Genomic DNA, 22,685 nt, shown 5'->3' on the forward strand with positions numbered 1-22,685 from the left:
CAGTTGCTCCCTAAGTCCTGTGAGCACAGAGCCTCTGGTTATTTTGGGGGCACTCTGCTGTACCTGCTGACCCCTGGAAAGGTGTCAGTGATGGGAAGCAATGATGCAAAGCCAACAATGAGCAAGGATGGGAAGCCATGTGGCAGAGTGGCACAAGCCCCTCCCCAGGCACGGCTGTCTAGGAGTGCAGCACACATCAAGGCCACTGTTCTCCCATGTTTGCAGAGTGAAAGCTTGAACTGGGTAAAAATAATAGACATACTTAGTTGTTTCTCCCCTTGTACTATGAACATCCATGGCTGTTTACAAGGCAAGATGATACCTCTGTAAGTTTACAGCTTAATTCACTTAAAACCTAATGGGAGGACAAATCCAGGATAAAGTGGAAAGCATGTAGCTCACACTGCAGGTAGGGCTGTATTTTTATCTCTTTGAATGTTCTTAAAAGCATTTGCTGTCCAATGGTGTATCTCCTTGGAGGCAGGTGGGATCACAGGATGTGCTGGAATGCTTAATCCATGGATCAAACCAGCTGCCAATAAGAGTGAAAAGAAGGCACCAGGGAGGAGGCAATTTGTGTGAAGACCTGGCCTGTCTCTCTTGCTCACAGTTACTATACAGACTGGCTCAACTGCATCAGTCCATGCTGCTGCCACCTCTCCAAGAGACACAGGTCTCACACAGTTTTACATTTACTGCCCTGTGGCAGTGAGCAGAGACAATGGGAACTGCTGCAGTAGTGCATTTTAATATTATTTTTAAAATAAAATGATATAAATCTTTTTTCTATTTTGTATATAATTCTGTTTGTTGTTTTATCTTTTGTTTCTGTTTTTGTTACCAGAGTGCCTCTGATGGCTTTTGGAAGTCAGTGGCAACCCGTGTCCCAAGGGAGCCTCATGAGATACGTATCCTGAATCCCTACTTCATCCAGGAGGCAGCTTTCAGCTTCATCGGACTGCCTTTCAACAACGGCCTGATGGGCAGAGGGGTACGTATAGAGCAAAGGAAGCAAAACCTCAGAGAAGGATGTGGCACCAAGCAGCACAGGAGGCTTACACTGTACTTATGTTTCCTTTGGGCCTCCACTGTTGCACACTGAAAGGGAGGGACTTTGGCTCTGTTACAGTGGCAGTTCTCAGACTCCTTCAGATCCAGGCAAGAACCTTCCTGATCCAAGGATTTTGGGGGGATCATCAACACTTTAGCAGTGCCTTGAAAACCACTGTGAAGTTGCATCCCAGGCTTATAGTAGAAGAGGTTAAAGGTTTGCTTTCTGAGGCCTTTGGTAAGAAATTCTGGTCTTATCCCAACAACTTTTATATGTAAAAGCTCACAAAAGAAAACAATGCAAACCACAGCTTTCTAGTATCTCTCACCCCCAGTGCAGCTTTTTGGAGTGTTAGTGTTAGAGTAGGTGGTGACTTGGGTTTTCTGGATTATCTCACATTGCAACACTGTCCTCAGAACCTATTTATATTTGCTCTACGTAATATATCAACCATTAGAGTAAGTATTACTTGGGTGGGTAAATTGCTCATGTACACATGTGATATAGTTGCTGATAGAGACCACACGTGACATTTTTGGGCACATTAGCACAGCTGACAAACCCAGAGAGAAGCACTTTCACTGGACAAGGTCTGCTTGGTCTGCCCCTGGCATTGTCCTTTCATTGCTATCAGTGCAGGAGATTTGCTATGTCGCAGCAGGGATTTGGACTACACAGAATAGTGCCTCATTTTCCATGCTCTAATTATATCATGAAGATTTCTGGAATATTAGAGACTTTTATTTTGTGCAAGTCAGATGGGTGGGTGCCTGGAGATAAGATGTTTCCTTCTCAAAATGCAAAGAGCAAGATGTGCAGACAGATTCAGCCGCATGGAACGGGCCTTTTGAAAAATGCACTGCTGTGTACAGAAGCTGTCATGGGATTATGGGAACTCTAGATTTTTGTCTGTGCACTGAAGGTATCTAATTGCAAATATTCCAGTCAGCTAGGAATTGACTTACTTCACCTCTCTGCATTCTCCAGAATTTACCATTAGAACAACATCGTCTTGATGTGTCTTCCAGAAAATCAAGAGTGCTGCCTCAATAAAGGACAAAAATCATCATACTTTATTTTTCTCCAATTTGTTTTCATTTTTAAACACATTATTTTAATACACGAGTTATTACTTAAACTAAAAGGAGAAGAGAGAATCCGGAAATGAAAATGCTGTGAACTGAAGTTTATGAGGTTTTGATAGGTTGTTTAACACACATCAGATTGGGAAATGAAGGCATCTTAATTGAAACCTGATGTTTCACTTCACAAAAGTCCATTTAAACATTTAAAAATAGTTTATGATCCTTTGAGGCAAGAAGTCTTTGCCCATGATCCCTAGTAGACTGTGTGAATTGTAGTATATTCCTCCAGATGGGGCTCTGCAGGTGCCTGTGTGGGGCTGAGATGTCAGTGTAGCCTGGGCGGTCTGTGCAAGGACACTAATACAGGGATTCTGTCAGAGTTTGAAAACAGAGAGAGTGTTTCTGGACTGTGGCTACAGTTTTTACTGCAAACATCAGCTATGGACTGCTGTCATGGAGCTCTGGGGCTTCACACTTTAGTGAATTCTGCTGCACCACTGCAAAGTTGAGAGCTTTGTAAGAGCAAAGGCTCCAAGAGGAGCTATTGCTGTCAGGGTGAAGAGGGAAGAGTCTGAGGAAGGCCCTGGTGATACAAATTTGCTACATTTTTTGCTCAGATTTTAAATGGCAGGAGTGGAAATGAGAGCCTGTAGACCAAGAATCCAGCTCTTGTTGAAGATTTGTGAGAGATCCAGCCAGAGAAGTGGGGCAGCAAAGAGGATTGTTCCAAATCTGTGTGACCCAGCAGCTGCACAGCTGGGTGGGTTTGGGGCTGTGCTTTAACGATGAGCAATATCTTGGAAAACTTTACTCAAGAAAGAAGCATGTGAGCATGGAAAAGGAAAATGCTGAGGACTTGTGAGCAAAAACACAGCAAGCAGAGTATCTGGGTTTTTCCTGGGAAATGGGGCTGGAGGCAGACTGGTGCCCCCGTGCTGCAGTGTGCTGTGCTGTGTTGGACAGGCTGCACACAGGAGGATCAAGGCTGGGGATGCCTTCCTAATCAAGGCCAACACAAAATCCTCATAAAGAGCAGTAATATTCCACTCTCCTTTGGTTCTGATGCCTAAATAAACTTCAGTGCTTCTCTTGCACACCACATATGGTAACAATGTGCTGCCAATTAACTTTGTAATTTGGCAGCTTTTTCAGCAAGGTTGAGCAGAGCTAGTAAAACAGTTTGGGGCTGATCTCAAAGCGTTTTTCCCAGGATTCAATAAAGGGTGAATGTAGTAACATCCTCTGCTTTGATAATATAATTTGGGCCAGATGATCCTGGGGTATAGTAGTGGGGTACAACTCAGATGTGCATTTTGATTGCACTCATGGCAGTGGTAGCCAAAAGTCTTAGCAAGGAGCAAAACTCACACCCACAATGAATAGTGACTTCTCTCTGGGGCTGGTAGAGCTTTTCAGGAGTTTTCTTCAGTCCTATTGAAGTCTTAAGAGTGGGAGAGCTGTTCCATACTTTATGTGGACTTGTCTTTCTTGGGATAAGCTGATGGTAAAGACCAAACTTTGGGCTTCTAGCAATGTCTGGAGAAAAATAATTGTTAATGCCTGAAGATGATTTAACAAAAAAAAAAAAAAAAAAGAAAAAAGAAAAAAAAATATAATAATGATCCTTTCTCTGATTAAAGAATTCTGTTAACTTGTGGGTATGGGATTGGCTTTCTCACTAGCCAAATGTGATTTTTGTTCAGGTGGAAGTTCTGTTTCTACAGTTCTTTGGGGCTTGAAACCAGACATCACTGGTATTGCAGCTGGTGGTTCAAGCTTGCAATAGCACCCCTTACACTGCAGGCATTTTACTGGGGGACATGAGCATCAGCTCAGAGGTGACACTGCTGGGTGCACAGACAGCCCTAGGGATGTCACTGCTGTGGTGCCTTTGGCTGTGTAGTGAATTGTCCTGTCCTGTCCTGTCAGTGGCTCTCAGAGCCATTGGAGCAGTGTCTCTGGCTCTCTGGGAGCCCTGAGCCTGGCGTGAGGTGGAAAGGAGAACACTTCAGGTGACACAAATGATCAGAAGTCTGAGGACTCCAGTGCAGACTGCAATGTTTGTTTCTCTCTCTGTGCTGGTGCTGTGCATCCATGGATCTGTTTAGGATTTAACCAAACTCTGGAAGCCTTTTGTTTGTTCATATACTGGAAATGGTTGAATCTATAAACTGAAAAGATAAAGCATCCTTCTTTGGACATCACCCAACCTCAGCACTAACCTGGTGAAGGAGGAGCCATGTGCAGGAGGTGTTACCAGGCTGATTCAGGCACCCAGCCATGGATTAGCACCTCTGCATAGTGCTGACAGCTCAGGGATTAACCTCTGATGCTGGAGTGTTAGCACGTCCTGGCCAGGGCTTCTCATAGTTCTTAGATGGTTTTTCCTGTGGACAGGCAGCCTTCCTGGAGGTGCCAGTGGGGATCCTTTGCTCCTTAGACAGTTTTCAGCTCCCTTGTCTCATCATCATGACCTTTTCTCTCGTGAGTTCCCCAGGTGTCAGCAAACTTTGTCTCCTGGGCTGCTATTACTGGACTATGACTGTGTGAAGGTTGTGTCTTGGAACCTGTTGGGTCTTTGTGGAGTAGAAGAGAGGTGGGGGTTGCAGGAGCAGAGCAGTCTTCCACTTAATCCTTTCCAGTTATGTGGTTCTCCCTTTTTTGCACCCTGATGGCATCTTCTAAGGCAGGTAGAGGGACAAGTAAGGGGCCACTGCAGCTGCAGTCAGTTAAATGTAGAGACTTAGTGTCACTGTAAAGCTTTGGGTTTGCAAGGCAGCACATCTGCTTTGTGGGCTGGGCTGTTCCACCCATTGCCACTGCAGTGGGATCAGTCCATGAGCTGCTGGGAAAGGAGGGGATGCTCAGACAAACAAAAGGTAAATGCACACCAGCCTCTTCTTGGTACAAGCCCAGCCACCTGCTTGTGCACATGAGAGATGACAAGGAACTGAAGGGAGTTTGCTTCTCAGTGAAGAGTAGACCATGAACTCCCATTTAGCATGGGGTGAGCATGCTTATCACAGAGCAGGTAGACTGTAGTAAAGTCATGCCCTTGCTTGCCTTCTGTTAAGTCCTTAGGTCCTTTAGAAATACTCCCTGCACTGCACAGAAATCTGCTTTATGGCAAATGGTGAATCAGAGTTTGTGCAGCAGGTTAGATGTAGTCAAAAATACTTGGACTGGGCTTAGGTGTTCAGGAGCTCAGCAGGGAAGTGGCAGAAGGGAACCTGCTGGGCTGTCCTGTCTCCAGCCACCAGCTGCTGACCCTTCCCTTTGCTCAGCTGCACACAGGCAGTCCTGCAGGCTCTGTCCTACTCACAGCAAGGGATAACCAGGGAAGGAAGGGCACTGAGATGCTCTGCTTTGTCTTTTGAAGCCCACTATTGCAGCTGTTTGTGTCCATGGGTGGAGGCAGCTGTAGGAGCAGCAGTGTGCATTGTAACAAGGACCACTCCACAGAATGCCAGGCACTTGCCTGCTCACAATGAGTGACACTAAATTGCTTTCCATGCCATATTTCCACACTTTTCAGCTAAAGGAAACAAAGGGTAGGTTTGGGTTTGCTCCATTGCAAACATAAAGAAACAAAATGGAAAGATAGTGATGGTTGTGTATGTTGTGATGATTTTTATAGTTTTGTCCTGTATTTCTTTTGTTCATTGCTATTAGGTGATCAGGTCTGTAACTGATAAAACTAAGGTAGGAATTTTTCCCAGGTAAGCAAGTATTTGGGGTTTTCCTTAAAATATTTAATATAGTAGTCAAACCATTTTGAATATCCAGGTGCATTATTGTTTGTAGGAGGTTTATTCTTCACTAACACTTACCCTTTTATTGAAAAAAGTAACAATTGGAATAGTCTGAACAATCCAATAAGTCTTACCCTGAACTAAGTAAAATCCCATAAATAACTGGAATTCATTTAACATATTAAGGGAGTCAAATATTTCTAAAAACAGATTTACAGCAGTCATTTCCTTCCAGTCCAGCAGGCAGTGACACAGGAATGACCCAGGCATGGAATGAAAAGCATCAAGAGCTTTTCACATGCACCAAGCAAAGAGCAGTTCCAGCCCTGGTTCAGTCACCAGCACTGGATCTTCAGCACAAGCCCATGAGGTAATGGTCAGCCTCAACAGAGTCCAGAGGAGTTCCAGTGTTCTTCTCTGCTGACTGACTTCTCTCCTTATGTGAGTAGAAGTCAGTCTTTAAGGCCTCTTCAGGGGGCAGAATGGAAGATAAAACATCAGTGTCTTGAGGTGAAGCCTTTTGTCTTCCTGCCTGCAGCAGAGAACAGCATAGGAGCAGTTAGAAGAACCTGTCCTATGTCTGTACTGCTAAGGCATTTCTGGTCCCCTGACCTGGTGCTGCAAACCGGCAGTGTTTGCACTGCTTGGAGCTTGCTGTGGTCCATGACACAGCACAAGACCAGAAATCTTTGCCTCTGTCACTTCTCTCACCAAGATCCACCATGAATGTGCTCACCTTACCCATGGAGGACAGGTACCCCTGGAAGGAGCCATGCTCCAGAGGCTCAAGCAGGCTTTCTCCAGCACTGCTGTGGTGACGTGTCACTCACCACTGCTGTGTTTTCTGCCTCTGTTTGTCACATGGCCTTTTAGTGTCATCCCTGGCTCATCTGTCAGTCTGCTGTGTTCTCTCAAATGGGACCAGGCAAAGGGCTGATCTCTGGGGAGCATTATATTAGATATTACATTTTCCATATGTTTGGTCTTAGAAAAGCAGGCCAAGCTTGGAAATGTGGACTTTCGGTTCTGGACATGTTATCCAGTGAGGTTGCCCTTGTAGTTGTTTACAGGTGCTGGAGAGGGGATGCTAAGCCTGGTACCCCCGTGGGCCCCAGCCTGGACAGAAAACATTGACACACAGCAGGCAATGCAGAGCTTGCAAGGCCAAACTCAATGCTTGTGGCAGAGAATTGACAAGGGGAGAGGGCTGCCAATGACTTCTGGGCTTTGCCATCCCCAGCTCACACTGCTTGCTGGGCACTACTTCAGGTCAGAGACTCACCACGGTCATGTTGGACCATTCCAGGCAGCCCCACGGTCTAACCTGCACTGGGCAGTCTCTATGCAGCTGGGAGGCATCCCAGGAGGCTCCTGCCTCGGCACTGGCTGCTGTTGGACTGTAGCTCTTCAACCATTTGGTTGAAAGCAGCACTGCTTGGTGATACAGGAACATCCAAGCATTCAGAGGGCCATGAGCAGGAAGACAGGCTTTGAACTGGTCTAACACTATATTATTCCTGAGGCAAGATGGTGGAATTTTGGGGATTTTGTCTTAGCAAAGGCCTCGAATAACAAGTGGCCTGCTCAGTTGTTTGAGAGAGTTTTATTTTTGTAACTCAACACAGGAGGTGTGGTGGTTGCTTTGGTATGTCTTTGGGGCACGGCACAAGGGTGTGTGTGTGGTGAGATAGCACTGACACATTGTGCAGGGCATAGCAAGCCAAATTTGGCACAGCCATGTCCATGATGCCCAGCTTCATTTGGTGTGACTTGTCCCCCAGCATGGCCCATAAGTTGTATACAGTCTGTTAGGTCCAGATTAGAGGTTAGCAGCTGATGAATTTATATGTACAATCAGAAGAGCTTGGGAGCTGTGTAGATGCAGCCAGGGAGTAGTTATAGCCATTTCCTCTCTAATACATGTCTCCTCTTATTTGCCACTTCTTTGCTAAGAGGAAAGGAGGGGAGAGCCCTTTCCCTTGGACCTGGAGAATGCTGCTCTGTTGCATTCTCTGCAGCACAGCCTGGGACACGTCCCTAGATCCCATGCCACAAGCTGGGCATGAGGCAATGCTTCCTTTTCAGGGGGAAGGAGTAGCAAAAGCTCAACAGGCTGCTACAGGAGAAGAGGGCTCAGTTTCTGTAGCTTAAACCAAATCAGGACCAAAGAACTGTACTGACGTACTAATGACACTTAGTTAACCAACAGTTGTGCTTTTTTTATACTTTTGTTCAAGACAGCTCCTTTTTCTTCAAGACTGTCTAATTGCCCAGTTAGTGTTTAATCCCTCTGATGGTTGCTCCTTTTTTAAAAGAAGATCAGCACTTTGGAGCAAGTGCCCAGTTACCTCTGTGTGATCAGGGCACATGTGGCTGCACACACACTTTGTACCATGTTCTTCTCTTTGGCAGGTGCTGTTATCCTCACCATTTACTGTGGGTGGGCTCTGCAAGCACCCCTGTGCTGCCCTAACAGTTACTGCCCTCAATGAATAGCAGGGGTGATAATCTTGACAGTATTTTCAAGAGGCACCTCTCTAGCCCACAGGATTCTGACTGCAGCAGTGAGATGTGAGGCTGCATCTCACCAGTAAAGGCTGTAGAATTCTGTCTTCAAGGGGGACGCATATTATGTTGTAGCTACGGCAATGTTGGAGGGTGCTAACATCAATGAGGTATAATTTAATATAAAACTGTCATCAGATCATCAGTTTCCAAATGTGATTTAAGGGCAATGTAAAACTCTTTTGCTAAGGACACACTGTGAATTTCTGATAGTTGTAGGGGCCAAATCAGAGACATCTACTACAGTTCAAGATGTTGGGAAGGTAGGTAGTCCCTGGTATTTTAAATATTTTTGAGAGAGAGCAGGTGGTACTAAGATAGTGGCATCTCAGGAACTACTGAAGAGCAGAAGCAGATGAAAAAATTACCTCCTATTTTCCCATAAATACCATTGGATGTATTACAGAAAGAATAAAGTCAGACAGATACTTGGCGACCAAAGGAAAGTTCACTTTCGATTTTTGTCTACTGTTATTCTCCAAACAGAGTATGCCTGGAAGAAAGTTTGGCAGTCCTCCCATAAGGTTGGGTAGTGTGATTAATTCTCTGTGGTTTGCAAGACTCACATTAGAAAGTTAGCTCTTAAATGTTGACTTGGCCAGTGAAATTCCCTCCAGGCAAAGACCCTGTGTCTCCCTTGAGCGGTACCGTGGGAATGGGCCTGGTGCAAGTGTGGGTGGTGTTAACACCATCGTGTTCCCAATGACGACACAGTCTCGAGGATGTAACCATTTACTCACTGTGTTTTGGACACTGTAACTACAGCTCTGCTGAGGGAAAGGGCTTTGTGGCACGTCCGCTTACCAGCTGATGCAATTCCAGCGACATACAAATGTCATCTTCTATGCAAAACATAAAGCTGAGAAATCAGAATTGAAACTGTCATGTCTGGAAAGACAGGATGTTCCTGGATATTTTGAAATTTGGGGCAATGTTTTTATCCTTGCCTAATAAACTTTTACCATTTTTTTGAAACCCCTACTTGATATTTTTTGGCTGCCCATGAATTAACAGTTTACAAAAGTAACTAGAATAAAACCAGTATTGTTTTTGTGAGTATCAACTGAAATTAAGCAGCAAGAAAAAAATTACTCTGCTGTTTTCCCCAACACCTAGAGCTGGAACAGGAGGATGTAGAAAGATCTTGTCATTTCAGATGTGCTCTCTTACTGTTGTGCTGTAAATATTTGAACTTAATGTCTCATTGATTTAGCCATAAGCAGGTTTTGCCCATTTGTTTTCATATTAGAGCAATTCTGGTGCACTGTAGTGGAGTTCTACATAGCACATGAATTGTGCTCCCAGCTCTGCACTTCTCAGCTGGGATATGGGTGGCATTCTTTGCTTGGCAAACATTGTTCTTTGGACTGGTCAGGCAATCAGAAGTGGGCAAGATTGTGTGCTGACAAAACCAAGTTCCTTTGAATGAGAAGCAGAAATTCAAAACATTGTTCCCAACCTTTTTGAACATGCAATAGCATTGCCCACCAATTCAGGGTAAACCATTGTAAATGAAAAATATAAGTGTGCACTTAGTTTCTACATCTCAGCTAAGAGCTGTCACCCTTGGTGACTGTCTGAACATGTCCTCTGAATTCAGGATATTTCCAATATAGCCAATGTTGGATACTCTACAAATGAAGATGTGTGTGCATTTCTCAGCCTCTCCCTAGCCCCTGGGGCAAAGTTGCCTCTGGATTTGTCTGGCTAAAGGGAAGCTAGAAAAGTCAGTGAGCTAGGATTTTACACTGGAAGCAGTTTGTTGTCCCAGCAGAACACCCAGGAGGAGTTGTAGCTGCTGTCACAGGGCCTTGGCAGAGCCCAGTGAAATGGGAAGGGTTGAGGCTGGACTTCAGTGCAAATTGCAGGTCAGCAGATAGGAAAGGATAATTGGGGTGTCCCTGGATGCTGCCACCCATTTCTGACTGGCTTCCCACTGCTCCTTGTTTTCCCGGTGTGTGATTCAGAGGGAATGGCACAGGTCAGAGTGCCCCTTCACTGTCGAGGTGCCCCTGATCACTGACTGATCTCCTCTCCATCTCCCAGAGCTGTTTAACAACCTTAAACTTTTGCCATCAGTAAAATAAGGAATGTGTGCTGTTCCTCACTTTTGCTCCTGTATGGTGACCTGTTTGGGATGAGTATTCTTCCTTAGCCTAGCTGGAAGCCAGTAATTTGCATTAACATTGTAATCCACTATCTACATCTATTTTAATTTCCAAAAGCTAATGTATCCACTGTGATTCATCTTCCAGCTCATCTGCTGCCCTGTTCTCAGGGCAGCAAAGTTGTGGAAGGGGAGCCTGACCATTTGCATTAATTTCTTTACAAGCTGGGAGGCTATCAAACCTGCAAGCTGGCAGGTTGAATATAGCCAAATACCATGTTCCTGATTTTCTGCTTAGTAGCAGCAGTCTGCCCCTGAGCAGAGACAGTAAGAGGAAATCTTTGATTATAAAAATGGCAACCTGCTAATGACTTCCATTCCTGCTTTCTCTCCTCTCAGAACATCCCCACCTTGGGAAGCGTAGCAATAACCATGGCGCTGCACAACTGTGATGAGGTGGCGGTAGCTGGGTTTGGCTATGACATGAGTTCACCCAATGCACCGCTGCACTACTATGAGAACATCAAGATGTCTGCCATCAAAGAGGTAGGGAGCACCTGCCAAGCACATCCTCCTCCCAAGCCCGCTGGCCACCTCGACTCCAGAGCCTGACTGGGATTGTGATGTCAGCTTACAGCTTTTCTGTGTGGATCAAAACACAGCTCCACCCATGCATTTGCCTGTAAACTTCTAGACATTCTCCCAGGCTCAATGTATGTTAAAAATGGTTATTACTGCTGGGAAATGTTCTCTGGAATGTGTATATAATGTAATTTCTTCTTTGAGTGGCAGGGAAAGGATTCACATAAATGTTTACTCAAGAAGTGTGAAAGGGAGCAATTCTGCTCTGGGGTTGAAAAGATGTGCCCTCTCCTGTTTTTTGATCCATTGTATTGCTCTCTAATCCATAGGGTTCCTTTGCGAGGTGATCCCCTCCTCAGGCCCTGGGAAGGATGGGGGAGATCAGCCTGTGTACCTGAGCTCTCAGCTGACTGTTCAGCAGCACCTTGCTGATGTAAACACACCCAGGCTCTGTGGAGACTGCTCTGTAAAAACAGGTCCACATTAAACACATTTTCTGCTACTGTCACAGGGAGGCAAACAGCATTTTTGGAGGAACAAAAGCTTTCATATTGGTATAATGCAGCAGCATAGACGCCTTAAGGTCTGTCCATTTCCTGTACCAAACTAAAGCAAACTTGGACACTGGTCAAAGCTTCTATAGTGGGAAGGTTTGCTGCTTTTTTGGGAGAGCTCCTTCTTTCCCAGCACAGATGTGGCCCAGGTCTTCCTAAGATTGTTTCTCCCTCTATCTTTCTGGATAGGAAAACTTGCTCTATCCTACTCCACACTGTGAAAAGTTGTATTGTTCGTGAACAGTAGCTGCCTCCTGGCACCTGGCATTTGTTCACCTCAAGCATTTTACCATTGATTCAGACCAGGAGGAAAGCTGGAAAGCTGTGTTTTTCCAAATCACAAGACTGTACTTGTCTTAGTATTCTCACAGGCTGCAGGCTGCATGACCCTAGGCAGACTGAGAGGAATTATAAATCAGTGATTAGTCAGCTTAAGAAATGAGAATTATCAGAGTAATGAAAGTTTGGAACAAGCTCTCAGTAGAGGCTAAGAGAACAGAGTTTAGGAAAAGGCAGTGAGGATCTCTTCAATATTCCAAGGGACTTGACATTTTGGTCCTGAGGTACTTTCTGGGCCAGTGGAGGTGGCAAGAGAATCTGCTTCGCTCAGTGGAGTAACCATGGACTTAGTCAGTCCTTACTGGGAAAAATGAGTGCCTATTTGGGATTTAAGGGGTATGTCCAGAGAAGTGAATTGAATGGAGGTGATATCTGGCTTGTGAAATCCCTGAATGGAAAATAGCTACGGAATATAACTTTTTCAGTAGTAGAGGAGGTATCACCATTGGCTTGCCCAGTTCTGGGCATCCGCTTATAACCACTGCCAGAGACAGGATCCTGGGCTCCCCAGGCCCAGCTCTGAGGCAGTACAGCTGGTCCCTTAGTCTTCCAGCAAAGAGACAACTATGCCAGAGTGAACAGTCAGGCTGCAGATGCCTGAATCCAGCAGCGAGTACAGAGACTCTTCAAGAAAGTTTCAGGAGAAGCTTTTGGTGCCACTGTTTTCACTCTGGTGAATCAGCTGCCTTTGGGGGAGAATCACTCTTGCCCAGTTGTTCCTCCTTTCTCATAAAGATGTCAGTCCCAAGGTCAGCTTTTGGACATGGGGACACCCAGAGCAAGTGTCCTTGCCAAGCTTGTTTTACAACCTGGTGTGTGTCTCTGTCCTCAAGGACACCACTGCGGCTGACAAAAATTAAGTTTTCTTGCTCTTCATCCTTACACTAATCAATGGGACAAGTTGGCAAAAAGAGTTGGTTAACAGAGTCTCTGGTTGAAGTTTCAGATCCACATCACTTGGATCTCTGATTTTGGAGGCCAGCACTCCAAATGGGATCCAAGGCCATTGGAAGACTGGAGGAGGTCACTCTTGGGCACTGTATGTGGTCTCAGGAGTAGACATTGTATGACACAGGACAGATGAGGATGGACACATGAAATGCAACCAGTAAAGTCTCCTAGAGAGAGCAGCTGGTGCCTGATTTGCCAGGCCTCTGCTGTCTGGAAGCCACCAGTTGTCATGTCCAGGATGTTCTGTACAGAGGTGAGGGAGCGTTGAAAGGTTCTGGTGAAACCTCAGTAATTCAGATGTCAGTGGATTTGTTTCTGCAGCCGGGGCTGTTGTTGAGAGCTCTGCAGCCCATTGGAGCTGGTTCTAGGAGGAAGGTTCCTGTTCCACTTGAAGGCTGATTACCTGATATGTGTCTGCCCATCTAATCCTCACATCCTCACCCACAGGCTCCTCTTACATTTCACTGCCCTGGTACAAGAAAAGCCATCTGTTCCCAAGTATCAATAATTAATGCTCCTCCTGCCTCTGCCCCTCCCAATATGACAAATTGTTTGTGATATTGTGGAACGTGAAGAGCAACGAGAGGATCGCATTTCTTTCTCTCCTATTTAATATTAATGGTAGCTGGTAATTGTTAGTCATCTGAGGGTGAAGTTGAAAGGTGAAGGGCATAATACCTGGGTTTTGTCTTATGCTGTTGCCTTCAAAGACTGCAGAAATAGAGATTTGCCCCACTCCAGATTGGAAGCATCTGCTTGATGGAAGACCTGCACACACCTTGCAAATTGGGAGGCTGGCCTGCACTGGTACCTTGTGTCAAACTTTGCCCTTGGCATTAGTGAAAGAAGAATGACCCAGAACCAAGCTCCACCAAGGTTTTTGTCTGTTCCATCTGCTCTGACACCCAGAGGTCCAAGAGTGTCTACAGGATTTTTCTCAGTGTTACTTTGGACCTCTGGGATTGTGTCCAGGCCTAGATCTTCCTGGTCCTCCGCTATATTTCACCTTCTGAAGAAGCCACTGAAGCAGGCTATGCCTTGAAATTGTGCAAGTGTCATCTTTGTCCTCGGGCCTGCAGATCCATGGAGGCTGGAGTGTTCATTCCTGGGCAGGGGAATGGAACAGGTTCACTTATCATAGCATCATCACAGCACTGAAACAACTGCAATGGGATGCAGCTGTTCCACCACAATGAATCTGTGCAGAGTCCCAGGTAAGAACCTCTGCAGTTTGACCAGGCTTTGGTGGGGCAGAACCTGTCTTTCTGAAGTTCAAATCTCTTCAATGGCTGCCAAGCTCCCCCAGCCTGAATGTCCTTAAATCTTCAGTGTTTAAGCCTAGAGAGCAGCTGCAGGGAAGCACTCCAGCTCCACCCTGAAAACATCACTGTCTTTACAGAGGAAATGTAAACACCAGCAGAGTCCTGGGTCTGCAGATGCCACACGTGTGTGTGGACTGTGGGAGCCTGTCAGGTAATATCCCTCAAGCCACTTCCCCTGCCTGGTATCTGCAGGGAAAATGGGCCTGCTGGTGACCAGGAGTCCTCTCAGCAAGGTGTGTCACTGATTTACACTTGAGGCTGCTTGACATCTCTCTGGACACCCTTGAAACCCTGTGACTCATCTCCAAGTAATTTGTTCTGATTACATAAAAAAGCCAGCAAAATGCACTCACTTGCTCACAGCTGGGTGGAGATGCCTCTCCCATGCCAAGACTGAGATGATAAAATCTCTGTGGAAATGAACCTGATTTTTCCTGTTGCTCTGTGGCACTGGCAGCTGAATTTCCAAAAGGAGAAACAGGCATACCCAGTCCACAGCTTAGCTCAGCCCATGCTTTCCCCACAGGAGTAAAAGCTCTCAAGGTCCAAGATTGTTCTGCTATTGCTACCACAGAAGCCAGCTGCCTACACTGAGTCTTCCAGGATCTCCAGCTCTGGAGGGCTGGGCAGGCATTTCCTGCCCAGGAGAAAAGACTCTGCAAGGAGGCAGATGCACTGGAGCTTGACCACTGTTAATAGTCAAGAAGAAGTGTATGGTCTTGGGGCTCTGTTCAGTAGTATGGATACAAACATGTATGGATTCTCCTGTGCTTGGGAATGCTCATCAGAGTTCATTTCTCCAATTTCTCCAATATAGTGCTGGATAGCTTCTTTACCCTCTCTCCTGGGTAGCTCGGTGTCCTCTGGCCAGGGTATGTCCAGGCAGAGCTGGTGGAGGAGACCCTTTTCTGCTCTTCAGTGTGCTCTGGAGATCTGGAAGCGCACTGGGGTGGTGCTTTCAGTTTCAGGTGTGAGCTGAAACATCAATGCAATTAAAACTGTACCTCAAGGCCAGTTCTTCTGTCCAGCACCTTCTCCCCTGTGCTCTCAACTTCTCCCCATCATGGCTGGAGTGCAGAGTCCTGGCCTGCACTTCAGCAGGAGATTTCTGAGTGGTGTCAAGACAAACTTTGATCTGTTACTGGGTTTCCACTGTCCAACAGACCCAGTGCTATTATATAAACTCTCACAGGTGATTTTTCAGCTCTTATCCCATCTGTTTGTTTTAGCTTACAAAATGTAGAATGTCCAAGTGTGTCATCTCTGTTCAATTACTATTTTCCCTATTCCAAATAACTTTGCAACAGCTTTTGTCCCTTGCCTGCTTCCATGAATGCTGCACAAAAAATTGAGTCTTTGCCAAGGTGTCTGCTCATTTGTTTCTGTTTTCATGGCAATGAATCTATCAGAGCTGGATTTTCATATACTTTATTGTATTTTTATGTCCTGCTCAGGTCCTGTAATGCTTCCTGTCCAAGCACTCCATAAAAATGTATTTTTATCACAGGTCACTGTCTTCTATTAATGTAGAAGTGTCAGACCCACTGGGAACATAGTGAAGGAAATGTGGAAATGGTGGTGAGGAAAAGGAATAATTTTAAAATAGAGTGAAATAGAAATTATTTAAGGATGGGAAAGTGACTGTTTAGAATAGTAAAAACAGATCTATAAGGAGCTTATGAAACTGAGAGAGCCAGAGGCTGCGCTAAATCATGGGAACGAAGCACAAGACAGGCTCCCAGCATCTCTCCTCCATGTGCTCTGCCCCAGCACACAATCTTCCCAAGCCTTATGATCCAGAGGTGAGCTTCTATCCCCCGATCATTTCTTGCAGGAGCAAGGACGTGAGCAAGGAGTTACCTCAGATGCCACACAGGAAACATCCTGGGCTGTCTTCTCAGCATCTGGCTGCAGACTGCCTCACACACTTGTGAGTGGTAAAAAGGGTAATTCATGGTTAAAAGCCACCCTTGCTCATCCAGAGCCTGTCTGCAGCACTTGTGTCCCACAGTGGAGCTGCTGTCGGGTCTCCTTTTTACTGGAGAAGCAGGTCAAGCACCAGCACTGCTGTTGGAGGTGTCAGCTCCTTTGAAACAGCTGTGCCCAGCACCTCAGTGACTCAGTGCCTGACCTGAGGGGGAGGTGGCTGGCAGCCTTTGATGGCTTCTTTCTGATCACTGGCCCCTTCCCCAGCAGGTCTTTGTGGGATGCTGAGGACACCATCTTGTAACACTTCTCATTCAGCCTGTGTAAGGGCTGTCACAAGGGCCAGGGGAGGTGGCCTGCAGCATGCAGTGACACACAGCTTTGTCTCTGTCTCTCCCCAACAGCAGCTACCTCTCAGAGTAATCCACAAGCATCGAGTTTGGAGTCTTGAACCATAAAGGCACAAACAATGGTGCTTTATCATCATCTGGGCTCTCTCTGTGAAGCCGCCTTCTGCATTTTAAATCAACACAAGTTGCTTGGGAGGGGGTGGTAGGGCTGCTTCAGGCTTCCAAGTACCTTAAAGTTTGTGGTAGCCAACAAGAAGAACAAAACTCCTTTGAAAGCCGGGCAGATGTCTGGCGTGGTGATTTATAGACTGAAAACATGGCTATTGGAGCCTGGCTGATGAATTGTGATTGCAGTACAAGGAGTGGTGCAGACTGAAATGGAGGTCAGCTTTTGAGGGGGAGGTTAGGGGCTGGGGCAGGGGCACCTCTGAAAGGGCAGTGCTTTTTCTTGGGGCCGGCAGTGATGACTGATGAAGTTTATACATTTTTGTCTTTGTTTAAAAGCCACCTGTTTGACAGCGTTGGGGCTGAGCAAAGGCCTCACATGCTGTTCCTGTGCATAAGGACTGTGTGTCCATATATCAGAAATCTGGAAAAGATTGTTGGAATAGCAGCCCTGACCAGAGCCCAGGTATTGCCTTGTTTAGAAGGACAGAATTACGGTGATACTCAGGATATCACCGTGCGCCGAGAACAGCAAGGAAGGCTGTAGAATGGACAAAAACAGAATTGGGGTTTGGACAAGATCTCAGTAGAAGAAGTCAGTAAAAGATCTACAGAGGTGTGTTAGAGCCCAGCTGCTGGTCCCAGCACTGAACACAGATGTCTGTGGGGTGCTGGGTGCTCCCAGAAGTGGCTCTGTCGTGGATGTACAGTGGGACTGTCAAAGGAGAGCCCAGGTATTCCCAGGCACAGTGGCTGGCACAGCTCTTCTCACCAGCTGGGAGGGCACAAGGAGAGCTGTGGGCCTTTCACAGCTGCTTTTAGCATGTATGAAGACCTTGCAGAAGGACATTTTAAGAAATAGCCTTTGATCAAGTGCCTTCATGGTTAAATTAAATGTAACGTCAACAGAAGGGATGATATAACTCAGATTTTGCTCCCAAAAGGAGGGAGCTTGATAAGCAGGCTGAATTTAGACTCAGCAGTGGTGGCAGGGTGCTCAGTGGAATTGGGACATGAGTGCAGACTCTGACCTCTCTGAATTTAGGAGAGAGCCTATTCTCTAGCCTTGGAGAATGGGCTACTAAAAGCAGAGTCACTGAAGAGCTCATGGACTCATTGTAGACTTGAGGTCTTGTTTGTGAAAGTACATTAGTTATCTGTGATTCCTATTTGTAGCAAGGGGGAAACTGACAGAAAAAGGCTGTAAATATAGCTCCATAAAGAACTGCTTCAAAGTGGTGTTAGAAATAATAGAAGAGTAAGGAAGAGCATCAGAAGACTTCAGTCTTGATGGCTGGAAGAGACAAAGTAGAAACTGGCAAAAATCAAGTTCAATTAGATGTTGCAAAGGAAAATTAGTGAATACTGAACAGTGTCACTGACAAACAATTAATAAGGAGGCAAGGAAAGAATTATCAAGACTGACATCCAGGGAGGTGAAGGAAGCAGAAGGATTAAAGTAAGAACCACATGAATATATATTTTACCACTCTCAGGATGATATGATGAATGTGAGGGAAAGGGTCGCTTATGGTGCGAAGTTCACAGAAAATGAAAATTACTGGGTTAGCACTGAAAGGCAAAAGCTGTTAAAGCTAATGCAGTAGGTGTGAGAGCCCAAGAGATCTCTGTTCCACTTTGAGCCAATTAAGCTGCAAGTCCAGAGGAAAAGGTCCACAATAAATCTATCAGGTTCCACAGGATTAGCTTGTAGTGGACATAATACCTCTTTTTTCCTTTTTTTTGGGGGGTGGGGGGGGGTCGGTTGGGAGGTGGGTATGAGAGCAAGTCAAGGAAAATAATCCTGTCAAATTCAGAACTCTTAAACAAACCTCAGAGGTATTATTCAGAACTTCAGAGCAGGGTTTAAATGAAAGAATAATTAAATCCTGAAAGCAAACACAACATGGATTTACCAAAGGCAGGTTACAAAAACTAATTTAATATCTTTATTTGATTTTTAAAAAAAATATTCTTGGGACAGAGGAAGTGTAGCAGTCCTGCCTGTCAGAAGTTCAGTTAAGCATGCAATCCTGTGCTGTGTGAGATATTATTAGTTAAGTTTCAGAAGCCATGGTTTGGTGCAACACCTGTACATGAATAGTCTCTCTAAGAGAGAACACAAAAAGCAGCACTGAATGGACAGCTGGGAGTTCCTCTGCAGGAGGTCATGTTTAGTGTTTGCTTTAATGAATTTTGGCACAGAGGGCAATGGTGTGCGAGTGGAATTTGTGATGAGACAAAACCAGGTGTGGCAAATACAAGGGAGGATCAAAATACCATGCAGGAAGGCCTTGAGCACCCTGAGAACAGGAGTGAATGGAGTGGCATGAAACCTAAGAATATGAATGGAAGGTTGTGCTATTTGGGGCAATAACAGACATTTTGACTCTAATTTGAGATAGCATTTTTTGGCAATGGCGGAGGAGGACAGTGCTTAGATAGGTACAAATAAATTACAAAATAATTCAGGCTGCCAGATTGTTACTGGCAAAAAAAAAAAAGACAAATACACCTCTGGAAAGACTAGAGGAAAGGACTTCTTGTTGAGTAAGGGAATTACTTCTGCAAGATGCACTGGTGAGCTTTTTTTTTTCAAGATCATGAGAAGTAAATCTTGAGTAAATAGGGACAGAGGGAGCTACTATAATTCTGTGAAATTTCCAAGTCTTCATGGTGTAAATGAACAGCTCGTTTTGGTAGAAGAAAGACATTGCTTGTTTAACTTGGTAAAATGAAGACTGAAAAGAGATACAGTTTCTCTCTCTCTCTGTGTTAAGAGTAAGCAGGAGCAAAACCAGCTGTTTGAAATTTAAAGTTGATGTAAGAATGACTGGGCATAAAGGAGCTGTCAGTAAATCCCCTAAAGTCAAGAAGATGAGGGTGCCCAGCCATCCCTTTTGTTTCAGTACTTGGGAATCCCAAGGGGGTTCAAGCAGAGTGGGGCAGTCTGATGAAAATTAAGCAGCTCTAGAGACAAGGCAGTGCAGATTAAAGACAAAGATAAATCAGCACCAGTGGAGACTGCAAACTGACTGTTGCCAGTGAAGTAGTGCTTCTTGCTCTGCTGTGGTTTCTGTGCAGGTTTTCGTGGAGAAGTGCTGCTGACATGTAGAAATGCAGAGGATGTAACAAAACTGGGAAAACTCCTTCTCTACAACTTGCTGTTTTTCTTGAATGCATTCCTCATTGACTTCACTCTAATTTAGCCTTCCTGTATTTTAATTGCAGCATGCCTGATAAGACTAATGTGGTCTGAAGCTGAGGCATTCCCCGATTGTAATTGATTACAGACGGGGAGCTTACCTTCCTCCTGGGTTGGTCTCTGAAACATTTGCTTAGGCTTAAAATATTCTACTTGGCTTCTCTTGAAGTGACAGATGATGTTTTGTGCTTCTTTGTGGAATTGTCAAGATAAAAAGGATAGGTGGTTTGAGGCTGCTGCATTTGCATAACCCTGAAAGGTGGCTTTAACTGATGATAAATTTTCACCTAATAACTGTGACCAAGCGCTCAGAGTCACTGCCACCTCCCTGGGATGAGCAGCCACAACAGTGCTGGCAGAGTAACTCTGTTCCCTCTGCTTCTCTCTCCACTGGAAAGAGCAAACATCCACTACTCAGAGAGAGACCCAAAGCGCAGGAAATCCTAGCCTAATCCCCAGAGAACAGGAGGGGGTCTGGAGCCTCTTGGGATGTTCCTGTTGGAACTCTCAAAGTTCATTACTCCAACCAGTGGCTCAGGCAAAAACAGCCTTTTTGATTCTGCAAGTGGAAGCTGCTCTGAATGAGAGCAGCAGGGGAGAGAGAGGGCAGAGCCAGTCTGCCAGGTTGCAGCAGCGGTGGTGATGTGCAGGGACTGGGAAGGTGGAGGTGACAGCTCCAAACTGCTCCATCACTATCTTTGAAATGCAGATTGACAAGAAAAGAGCTGGAGTTTTCTGCTGGCACTATGTGCTATTTGATGTGTATACCTAGGGTGCTATTTGAGGTGTACACACCCTGAAACCTTCTGGGGTTTAGGGTGGATTTTGTTGCCTTTTCGTGTTGGAGAAATGGGATTGAGGTGCCTGTTTTCTTGTCAGTTTTGAGGAAACTGCTCTGGCTCTTTTCCCCACTGCTGCTGCTAGTGCTGGAACGCAACTTCCTTCATCTGATCAGCTCTGTCTGTCAGTGGGGTGAGTCCCTCTCTTGTAATCAGTAACCAGAGCTGGTGTTGAAGACATGCTTCATCCCTCCTGCCCGTGCTGCTGTCGGGCGATGAGGGAGCAGCACCACACTGAGTGCCCTGATAGTGCTCTGGGAGGGATGACAGCCTGTTCTCACGAGGGAACCTCTTCCTCTGTGGGCTTACATTAACCACAAAACATTAGAGAGTACTGATGTGGACATCACTGAGATCCATAGGCCAGGTGGGAGGCTGAATTGACTCTTGTGTGACTGTCTGCCTGTAAAAAGGAGTTAGTGGCAGTGCCTGGGGTATAAAGCAGCCTGGATGCTGAGCAACCACAGGTCGGTAGGTCCTGCCAACAGCTTTGCGGTGAGTGCTGGAGCCAGACCTAGCTGTAATGTGAGAGACTGCAATTGTATCACCCAAGGTTTTGTCATCTACCTCCTGGATTTAAATTCCTGCTCCACTTGTACTTTTCACAAAGCAGATTTCCTCTTGCCATCAGATAAGGGACTTGCGCGTGGCCTGAGGTGATGTTTTAGGTGGTTTGAGTTTGCCTACAAGTGGCTGCCTCCCCAGTTCATCTGTACAAAGATCACAAACACGAATGGTTGTCCTGGCCGAAACCAGTTGACTTCTCATACCCTGTGATGAGGCTGAAAGGTGTGGAGGAGGGATCAGATTGTGCTATGAGGTATCAGGCTCCAGGCAGGTTTTAACAACAAGCCCAGCCAGATGCAAGTGAATGCCCTGAGAGCTGGTGTCCCAGCGTGGTCTCTGTGCCAGCAGGCAGTGCTGGCTGGCTGTGGGCAGGAGCTCACCTGCACGCTCGGCTGCCTCTGCCGGGGCTGAGCCCTCCTAGCAAGGGGCTGTGTTGGCAGAAGTGACACTCCTGCATGGCAGGGGCCAAGCCCAGGGCTCCCAGCTGACATACCACATGTGGAACTCTTTCCAGCACATTGGGGATCCTGGCTCTCTGGCTCCAACACACGCTCAGCCCTGCTCTCTCCCAGCTCTCTCTGTGCTGCCATCATTCCCACTGCTGCTTTCTGGAATTGATGCTTTTTTCCTTTTACAAGCCTTTGTTACCCTTATCCCCAGTGCCACTTTTCAGTTTCTGCTTTTACGTTAGCTGAAGCCAAGCAATGAGTTGTTTCAGGGCAGCATCTTTTCAGTTTAGAGATAAGGCCTTATGCATTTCCAGAGTCACAAAAAGCACCAACAGAGTTCTCATGTGGTCCTGTTCCCAATAGTGGTGTAGCCTTTCCAGCGTTCAGGTAACAGTGTCACTGGAAGCAGAGGAAGGCAAAGACTTCCTCTGAACACAGGTTATAAGGTAATACCTGCCTCAAGTTTATTTAGCAGCTTTAACTGTTGTCATTACCTGCACTGAGGGGATGGTAGTGGCTTGTAAATGCACAGTAGGAGCAAGAAAGATATTCCCAAAATGTGCTGGAGATCTAGAGAGGGACCTTCAGTGCCTTGAACCTCTTGTCAGCCCTCTGTGTGCAGGTCATGCCTGGGGCTGTCAGTGCCACACAGCAGTGATGGCTGAGAACTGCTTGTCCCTGACAGGACAGGGCAGGACAAGCAGGATAACAGGAGAGCCACATGCACATTGTGCACGATGTAACCAGTGCTTCGCAGGCAGGTGCCCATGGTTTGGCAGTGGGTAGGCTGGATTTCGATACCTATGACAGAGTGCTCATGGGGCTGATGCTTTGTTGGTTTGAGGCCATGTCAGGGAGGCTCCTGTAGAGTGATTT

At 46.0% G+C, this 22,685-nt stretch overlaps 1 protein-coding gene across 15 annotated transcripts in view; it reads left to right on the forward strand.

Annotated features, from left to right (window-relative positions):
* ST3GAL3 (ST3 beta-galactoside alpha-2,3-sialyltransferase 3) overlaps window positions 1-22,685 on the forward strand; it is a 185,763-nt gene that overhangs the window by 158,084 nt on the left and 4,994 nt on the right. For 13 of the 15 annotated variants that reach the window (XM_058842189.1, XM_058842188.1, XM_058842192.1 and 10 more), the window contains 2 exons: window positions 845-991; window positions 10,960-11,106. In XM_058842189.1, coding sequence (XP_058698172.1) covers window positions 845-991; window positions 10,960-11,106 — 294 coding nt within the window. Of the gene's footprint in view, window positions 1-844; window positions 992-2,038; window positions 2,148-10,959; window positions 11,107-22,685 lie in introns of those variants that run through there. The other 2 variants (XM_058842196.1, XM_058842194.1) reach the window with 2 other exon arrangements.

This window comes from Poecile atricapillus, chromosome 7, assembly GCF_030490865.1.
Source record: "Poecile atricapillus isolate bPoeAtr1 chromosome 7, bPoeAtr1.hap1, whole genome shotgun sequence".
In the NCBI taxonomy this organism is placed as follows: Eukaryota; Metazoa; Chordata; class Aves; order Passeriformes; family Paridae; genus Poecile; species Poecile atricapillus.